Source organism: Helianthus annuus, chromosome 1 (assembly GCF_002127325.2).
Source record: "Helianthus annuus cultivar XRQ/B chromosome 1, HanXRQr2.0-SUNRISE, whole genome shotgun sequence".
Taxonomy (NCBI): Eukaryota; Viridiplantae; Streptophyta; class Magnoliopsida; order Asterales; family Asteraceae; genus Helianthus; species Helianthus annuus.
Window position 1 is genome coordinate 120,494,845 of NC_035433.2, and position 9,103 is coordinate 120,503,947.

Genomic DNA, 9,103 nt, shown 5'->3' on the forward strand with positions numbered 1-9,103 from the left:
TTGATCTTTTAGGTAGAGCACAACGATCTTTAACCCTTCTAATTAAAGACTTGCAGACGATCACTTAAATGGCCGCTTTGAGAAACCCGAAGAATCCGACATCAAACACTGCAGATCCACCCCCTCAAACTACTCCCGAATCAAGTTAACGCGAACTGACCTACAACCACATGTAAGAATATCGCTCGATACATTAATCTTCAAACTTAACCGGTAGAAGAACGAAACGTCGGATTTCCAATGCCTAACATCAAAAACTTCAAATTCCGCAAAGACATGAAGTTTGGTTCGATAAGTTAATAACAAACCAGACTTTGAAAATGTACATCCACCATCTTGATCAAGGTCTTCAACTGAGTGTCTGAGATCATTTCATCTCGAATCTTCAAGATCCAATCTCGTATCTTCACCAATCCAACAATTACCCGATGACTTTCGTCTCTGATCTCCCCCTCAATGTAAGAACCCCTATTTCAAGAATCCGATCAGTCACCAACTTGGAAAAGGTACCAAGAAGACTAATCTTCTCTACTCTAACCGGCATACGATAAAGGCATGACCTTCAACTACTTGCCAAACGAACAATTTGCTTCATCACGTCAACACTTGATTGAACCTCGAACAAACTTGACAAAACTCAATCATACACTAGCTCTAACTTGCTTCATGTTATAAACACTTCGCCACCGGTAAGATTAACACTAAGTTAATCTCAAAGATAGTAAACATGAACTTGTTTCGATGTAGCACCACGAGCTTTTGGTTTACAAAGAAAATAGGAATTTCAAAAATTTTTACTCCCCTTTTTCTTTGTAAACAATACAAAAATCCAAGAAAGTCTTATTCTCTTCACCTCCTCACTTGATCCGGACAACATAAGTACCATAAAACTTTTCGATAATACGAAACCGACTTCAAGTTTCCAAACTACACATAATTCTGACTCTTAGTTAGTTATCCGGTACCCCAGGTAACCTGGAATAACTAGAAAAACTCGGAACATGCACACCTCGAAACTTCCGAACAACACAAACTTCTAAATTTAGCTAAAAATCCGGTACCCCAGGTAACCCAGAATTCTTAGCAAATTTGGAACCTGTACAACCCAGAAGCTCTTGAAACCTTGGATCAGATCATCAGAACAATATGTAAAATACAAAGGAATTCGAAACAAGCAAAGAAATAAAGGAAACTCTGAAGAAACCCGAGGACTGCTATTCGAAAGACTAATCTCGGACTAAAGAAGCTTGAACAGATTGATTTTGAACAAACTCGGACTGGCAGTCAAGAACAAAACTCGGACCAGCAAACAAGTACAATAGTCAAGAAACAAAACTGTTCAAACTATCAACCAAACTCGGAATAGATTTACGTACTAAAGCTCGGATCAACACTAAGAGAGTTAAAACTCGGTCTCAGACACCGAATTAAACAACAAAAACATTTCAAACTAGAAAGATATTAAACACTAGCTTGAAGTGACAATGCCTGAGATTGAGGGTTCTCCTGGAACCTCCATGCATGGAGTCACCGGTCGGGAACCGGTATTAGCCTTCTCTGTGGCCTCTCCAATGGTGCACACTGATCGCACTGCGAAATTCGACCTACCAGTCGATTCGGAACACAAAGCAACAAAGTTCAAACTCTTCTCATTTGCAAACCCTCACATGAGAACATTCCACCTCTCATGGATATCTTTCTTCACCACTTTCATCTCCACCTTTGCCGCGGCTCCGCTAGTCCCCATCATCCGCGACAACCTCGATCTTATGAAAGCCGACATAGGGAACGCAGGTGTGGCATCTGTTTCCGGTAGCATTTTCTCCAGGCTGGCCATGGGGGCGGTCTGCGACTTGTTGGGACCTCGCTACGGCTGCGCCTTCCTCATCATGTTGTCCGCACCCACCGTGTTTTGCATGTCCTTTGTTAGCGACGCTAGCGGCTACATAGCGGTCCGGTTCATGATCGGGTTCTCCTTGGCTACGTTTGTGTCGTGCCAGTACTGGATGAGTACCATGTTTAACAGCAAGATCATCGGGCTGGTGAACGGGACAGCCGCGGGTTGGGGGAACATGGGGGGTGGTGCAACACAGCTCCTTATGCCAGTGTTGTTTGAGATCATCAAGATGGCTGGTGCTACCCCGTTCACGGCGTGGAGGATCGCATTTTTCATACCGGGATGGTTTAATGTAATTATGGGCATATTGGTGTTGACTCTTGGACAAGATTTGCCAGATGGTAACCTTGGTGCCCTACAGAAGAAGGGGGATGTTGCCAAAGATAAATTCGGCAAGGTAAATATTAATATTTATAGGTACTCGTCTCAAACAAGCCCCATTAATTACATTATTTTAGGTGTTGACATGTGTTTGTTTATAGGTTTTGTGGTATGCTGTGACAAACTATCGGACATGGATCTTTGTTCTTCTCTATGGTTACTCAATGGGTGTCGAGCTAACAATTGATAACGTCATCGCTGAATATTTCTATGATAGGTATGTTTGATTTTATTCATTAAAACTATCATTTCACGCACAAAGGTGTTGCTAAAGTTAAAAAATATAGTCACTATAGGTGTGAGGTATTTTACTAATACATATATAAAATGATGGTAAGATGTGGATTTTAGGTATAGGCATTTATACGGTGATAATAAAAAATAAGTGTGGATATATAACATATGGAATGGGATCAAATACAAACACTTAAGTTTGTAAGAACCATAAGAACCAATACATAATTGACAAGTGTCCATCAATAAAAAATTAGTTTAGGGGTAATTTAGACTTTTTGACCATATTTATTTATAACTAATTAAAAATAATTATAAAAAATATAATCAGCACAACACTATATAATTAGCACAACATCATTAATCGTTCTTCATTATCAGCACATCGTCCTCGAATCGTTCTCCATTATCAACATAAACGACATTAGCACAACATCTTCAATCGTTCTCCATTATCAGCACACCAGATGTGCTGATTATATCTACTTTTGGTGTTTGTTTGTATTATTTTGTAATTAACACATAATCAGCACCTTATTAGCACAAATATAAAACACCTTTTGTTAACTTTTTTTAAAAAACACTTTTATAAATATAAAAAGGTATAACAATATGGTACTCATATTAAAGATAAAAAAATACTTGATTTTATGGTATATATTTTAAAAAAAAATAATGAAGTATATAAAAGTTATTTTAGTTTAAAAAACCTTGGTGGAATTTGTATTTAATAGAAAATGGTCAAATGACTAGCAATTTTACAAAATTACCCCTAATTTGTTAGTAGTAATTTTTAATTATAAGAGTTTTATTTATAATCAATATCAACCCTTGATTTAAATTAACAATGGTTCAGATCTGTTCTTACGGTTCTTATAATTAGCACTGTTTGTACAGGATCTCAACCCTATAACATATTACATATGGCCTCTGTATTATATCTTTTGAAAGCGTCCGTAAATATAAGAAATTATCCTTTTCTCGAAAAGTTTAGTTAAAAAGTATTTTTGAACAAGTGTCTCTAATAAACGGACATGTCTCTCTATTTGCATTATACAAGGGTCTAAATGAAAAAAAAATTGAATGATAAATAAAAATAGGGTCAAATTATTTGGATGTATCCATTAATTAATTATTCTTTAATTTCATAAACAATAATAACTTATACGGATCAAAATCAGTTAACTATAAATAATTTGTGATGATTTATCATTTCTTTTTTTTTTTTTTTTTTTCGAATCTATTTTAGAGCGAACTTTCAAGTTGGAATGATTGGAACAGCATATAAGTTTAATGGCAGATGAAATGTATATATGCTAATATAAAAATCATTAAACAATAAACTGTTAAATTTTCAAAAACTGTGAACTCAATAAACTAAAACATTGTTACACATAAAGGTAAATGTCACCCACAAATAAAATAGTTTTATTGTTTATAACCCACAAATAAACCAGATTTTATTGTTAATAACTACAGATTTGACCTAAAACTTCATCTTGCCGGAATCATTGCGGCTTGCTTCGGAATGGCAAATCTTCTAGCTCGTCCCTTCGGTGGTTTCACATCGGATTACATGGCGAAACGATTTGGAATGCGAGGTCGACTCTGGAACCTATGGCTCCTTCAAACAGCTGGTGGTCTTTGCTGCCTCTGCCTTGGCTTAGTGAGCTCGTTGCCGTTAGCCATCACCTTTATGATGCTCTTCTCCATTGGAGCACAGGCTGCTTGCGGAGCCACATTCGGCATCATTCCTTTCATTTCTCGGAGATCACTTGGTATCATATCAGGAATGACCGGGGCTGGTGGGAACTTCGGGTCAGGGCTGACCCAATTGATATTCTTTGCAAATGCATCTTTCTCAACAGAAAAAGGTTTGACTTACATGGGTATCATGATCATGTTGGTTACAATTCCAGTGAGTTTTGTTCACTTCCCACAATGGGGGAGCATGTTCTTTCCTCCAAGTCAAGACATTGTCAAAGGTAGTGAAGAGCATTACTATGTTTCCGAATGGACCGAGGAGGAAAAGCAGAAAGGGATGCATCAAGCAAGTCTCAAGTTCGCGGAGAACAGTCGCTCAGAGCGTGGTGGGAAGGTGGCGTCCGCTCCAACGCCACCAGAGAACACACCCAACCATGTTTGATTTCTCAACAATTTTCAGATGTTCTTCAGTTGAAGATTGCGTGGTTAATTAATTGAATAGTAACTACATAAGGAAAAGAGGCTATCAAGAATGTAACTTTAGTTTCGTATTTTCCACAAACAAACATTCTTTTGATCTAGCAATATGGTGCCCTAACACCCAAGCGGTGTTGGTTGTAAGACTTGTAACCAAACAAACTTGTATTAATAAAAAATGCTTGTCTGTGAGTATTTGATCAGAAAAACTTTAATGTTTTTTCAGAAATAGATACATGTTTCAACATTAAAATCATTGATACTTCATACTTGTACCTTCCTATCAATATTTAATGTTAACTTTTCACATTAGCAACACCAACTACTAGCCACTTAAAACAACTAGCACTAGGGTTATTTAAAAGGGAAAATTACCAAAATGTCACTTGACCAACTTAACTTACCAAAATGTCACCTTTCTGTGTTCATGGGTGGACTCATCCGGTATGGGAAGCGTCTGGCAGTAAAGTTGAAGAGTCATGAATGAGGTGTTTACATGTGTCCAACAAAGGTCCACTGACGCTACGAAAGAGTCCACTGGCGTTTCGGAAGATTCCACTGACGCTGCAGAAGAGTCCACTGACGTTTCGGAAGAGTCCACTGACGCTTCGGAAGGAAGAGTCCACTGATGCTTCGGAAGGAAGAGTCCACTGACGCTTCGGAAGAGTCCACTAACGCATGAGCTGCCTTTTTGGCTTTGATGGACACATGCAACCACCTCATTCATGGACTCATCAACTTTACTGCCAGACGCTTCCCATACCGGATGAGTCCACCGATGGACGTAGGAGGGTGATATTTTGGTAAATTGAGTTGGTCAAGTGACATTTTGGTAATTTTCCTTATTTGGATTGGATTTTAGAGAAGAATTAACACTTCTGACGAATTTGTTGATGATAGGTTCCCAAATAATAAAAGATTTAGAATAATAATCTGGGTATATTTAAAGAAATAAGAGGGGATTTTAACAAAACTACGTAGTTTTGTATGGTTTCGCATCTAACATTAGATGTGAAACAGCCCCATGTTCATTTTCCCCTTTTAGTAATATAGTTCAGTCGATTCTTTATCCAATTAACATATTTGAATTAGCTTACTTAGTCCCTTAGGTTTCTATGCTTTGTTTTCGGCCCGCAACTTAGGTCTTTTTTTTGGGTCTTTAAGTTAAAGCTTTCTTGATATAAATTCGAGTTTGCATACGCCTTAGAACAGCTCATGAATAAATTCGCATTTATCTTTACCTACATTTGATTCTATATAGTTAGACGTAACATTATATATAAATAATATATATAATATATGAATATGATTATTATTTTTTTAATAATTATATCACATGCATATAATAGATACACATTTACATCATGTAAATTAGCAACAAATGAACACATTAGGTGTTGTATCACATGTTTTGGGGGGTTTTTCAAAAAAATTTGTTGATATTTCACTTTCAACCCAATAATATTGCGAGATAGGTAGACACAACTGATCAAGCATGGGTAAAAAGGACTCATACTGACATTTTCCTGGCCCAAATAATGCTATGCAAGTTGCCTGTTCAATACATGAAAGGTTAATTTTTTTGCTTTCTGGCAAAGGCTTACCGACCGTAAAGGACCTGCCTTACGGTCCGTAAAGGGTGCCCAGCGACAGCAGCTTGGCTGTTGGCTGTTATAAACGTTTTTAACCGACTTAGTTAGTTATTTCACTGCATGGGCGACCCCTAAACAACCCCTAGGCACTTAGGGACATCTGGGGATGATCCATGGCATTGATAGGCTTGTGTGTCAAAGATCTAGTGAGTTTTGAACACTATATAAAGGCCTCTTGTGCAACCATTTTGATCACACCTCACTTCTGCATTCTTGGTGCTTTCTGGAGCTCAAGAGCCTTCTCTAAGCCTTCCTAATCGTGCATAGGACTTCAGTAAGTATGCTTAAGCTTTCTTAGTTGAGTTTTTACTTAGTTTTAGCTTAAAAGTCAAACCGTCGTAATTAACATTTGACTTAGCGATTAATCATTAATGGTCCAGTGATTAGTCGAATAAAAGGTAGTTATAAGTTGGTAATTAGGTGGGCATTAAACCCTTAAAAGGGCACCCCCTGGTTCCCACTATAACTAGATCAAATGTCGGGTCAAAGTTGTTTAGAAAAAGTCAACAGAATCTTAATTTTTTAATTAACATGTAATTAGCAATGTAGAAGGCATGTAACCTATTTTATCACTCATATAACTTGGTAATAGGTATAAGAGCTGGTCTAAGCTTGCTTGATCTGACAATTTTCTGTTTAGACCCGGTTCGGAACCGAAAGTCGCAAAACTTTGACTTTGACTTTGACTTCAGTTCTGACCCATTTTAGTAGAGTTTAGATATACCTTAGGACTTCCTTAGGACCAGGTTACATGATAGTACAACCCTCTGTGACTGGTTCGTTGTTTGTCCGAGTCATTTGCACCTTTCTGTTAAATGCTTAAAAGTTGACCATAATGCCCTTTTGATCATAAAACGAGAATTTTGGGAATGTGAGAGGGCAAAAATCTTTGTTACTGATTTATAAACATGTCCCTAAAGTTTCATAACGGTTCGAGGTCCAGAATAGGAGTTATGCTAAATAGCGCAATTAAGAAGCATTTTGTTAATTAAGCGGCGCACTTAGCATAAGGCCTATCTAAAACCCAATTTCGACACCAAACCTTTTACACACTGATGTAATATAATATTTTTGGATTTTTAAAGATTTTTAATTATTTTTAACCTGCTCATAACGTAAGGTTATGGCGTTGATTCGATAAATACCGATTATACCCTTTTCGGGCATAAAATGAGTTCTACATAGTATTTTGACACAAATTCAATTGCTACTGGTTTTATATAATAAATAAAGTATTTTGAACTATGTAACCTGATCAGAAAACTCAGATTTCCTGTTTAACCCGGAAATCGCTTAAAATGGTTTTTTACGCGTATTAAACGCATAGTTTGACTTTAAAACCATTTTGTCATATAAAGACTTATTACCTACTAATGTAATTTGTTAAAGTAAGTGGCTTTATTGATTACTTAAGACCCGAACACCAGAATTATAAATAAACTCTTTTATAACCTTTATAATGACCAAAATACCCCTACAGGGCTTATATTGAGATTAAACTCGTTTTAGGCATAATGGAAGGTATCCTACTGATATCACAACATATTTAGAGCATATTAACTTAGGAAACCTGTAAGTGACTCTTATGGTTACCCGTTACGCCTCTCGCGCGTTCGGTTCGGTTTATGTAACTAGTTTGCATAAATTAGCCGAAACGGGTCAAACCTTATCATTTCTATCTCAAAATCCAGAAGGTGTTTAGTTTACCCATATTATACAAGCCTTTAAACTTGTTGGGACTAAAACACATTCTATTCCGGTCTTCGCCTAATCGTGCGTTCGAACCGTATCTTTCGTTAAAACTAACCGGTCTAAGCTTAGGCTTAATTAAAGACCCGTTAGGATTCTAATAGGTTATTATAAACCTTCGTTCCAGAATAGGAGACCCGGTAAAAGCTACCCGCACTTGCTATTTGTGATTGATACTTGCAAAGGTAAATACTTTTAACTTAATTTCCCTTATACGGGTTTGGGGTACGGTATATAGAATACCGCTTGGTCCAGCATTGAATCTTTAATCGAATAGAGATGAAATCATTGATATGCTTTGTTTTGAAATGTTTTGTTTGCTTAAAGCCTTTGGGGGGTTAATGACCATGTCCCGTATATCCTTGGCATCATCTTACGAGGTGGCCACGACCTGGGCACGGGGTGTAGGCGTACACCCGTCGGTGCATAAATGAATAAATAATGTGGTGTGTCTATTGATCTTTAACCCGGTCTACGGATCGGGCTACTGAACGCATGAGGAACATGTAATTCATTTACAAGTATTATATTCAAATAATTTTCCCAAGTCATAAAAGTTTGTGCCACGTGCATTCAAATCAGTTTTACTAAACTTTTCAAACTGAGTCGGTTGAATGTATTTACCAGTGTAAACTGACGTATTTTCCCAAAAAGGTTAAGTGCAGGTACTAAGCGAACTAGGCTGGCTTTCTCCTAGTGTCCTCAATAAGTCTCGCAAGCTTGGATGTCAAACTGTTGAACATGCTTCCTATTTATTTTGGATCCCCTGTGGATTATTTTCAACTATTTGTGATACTTGATATTACAATATTATTCAGTTGAAATATATGTATCTTTTGCTTCCGCTGTGCATTTAAATATTGTGTTGTTTGACTGTAATGTTACCAACTACGTCACGGTAATCCCCCACCGGGCCCACCGGTGAAACGTGGAAATATCGGGGTGTGACAGGTTGGTATCAGAGCCAACGTTGAGTGAATTAAACACTAACCTTATGTGTTTAATCTCA

The 9,103-nt window shown here is 37.3% G+C and overlaps 1 protein-coding gene across 1 annotated transcript; it reads left to right on the plus strand.

Moving 5' to 3' along the window:
- The first annotated feature begins 1,435 nt into the window (after window positions 1–1,435).
- LOC110875029 (high-affinity nitrate transporter 2.1) lies at window positions 1,436–4,739 on the plus strand. The gene is made up of 3 exons (XM_022123299.2): window positions 1,436–2,294; window positions 2,380–2,495; window positions 3,992–4,739. The coding sequence occupies exons 1-3, from the start codon at window positions 1,485–1,487 to the stop codon at window positions 4,656–4,658; spliced, it is 1,593 nt and encodes a 530-aa protein (XP_021978991.1). The 5' UTR covers window positions 1,436–1,484; the 3' UTR covers window positions 4,659–4,739.
- Window positions 4,740–9,103: the final 4,364 nt, after the last annotated feature.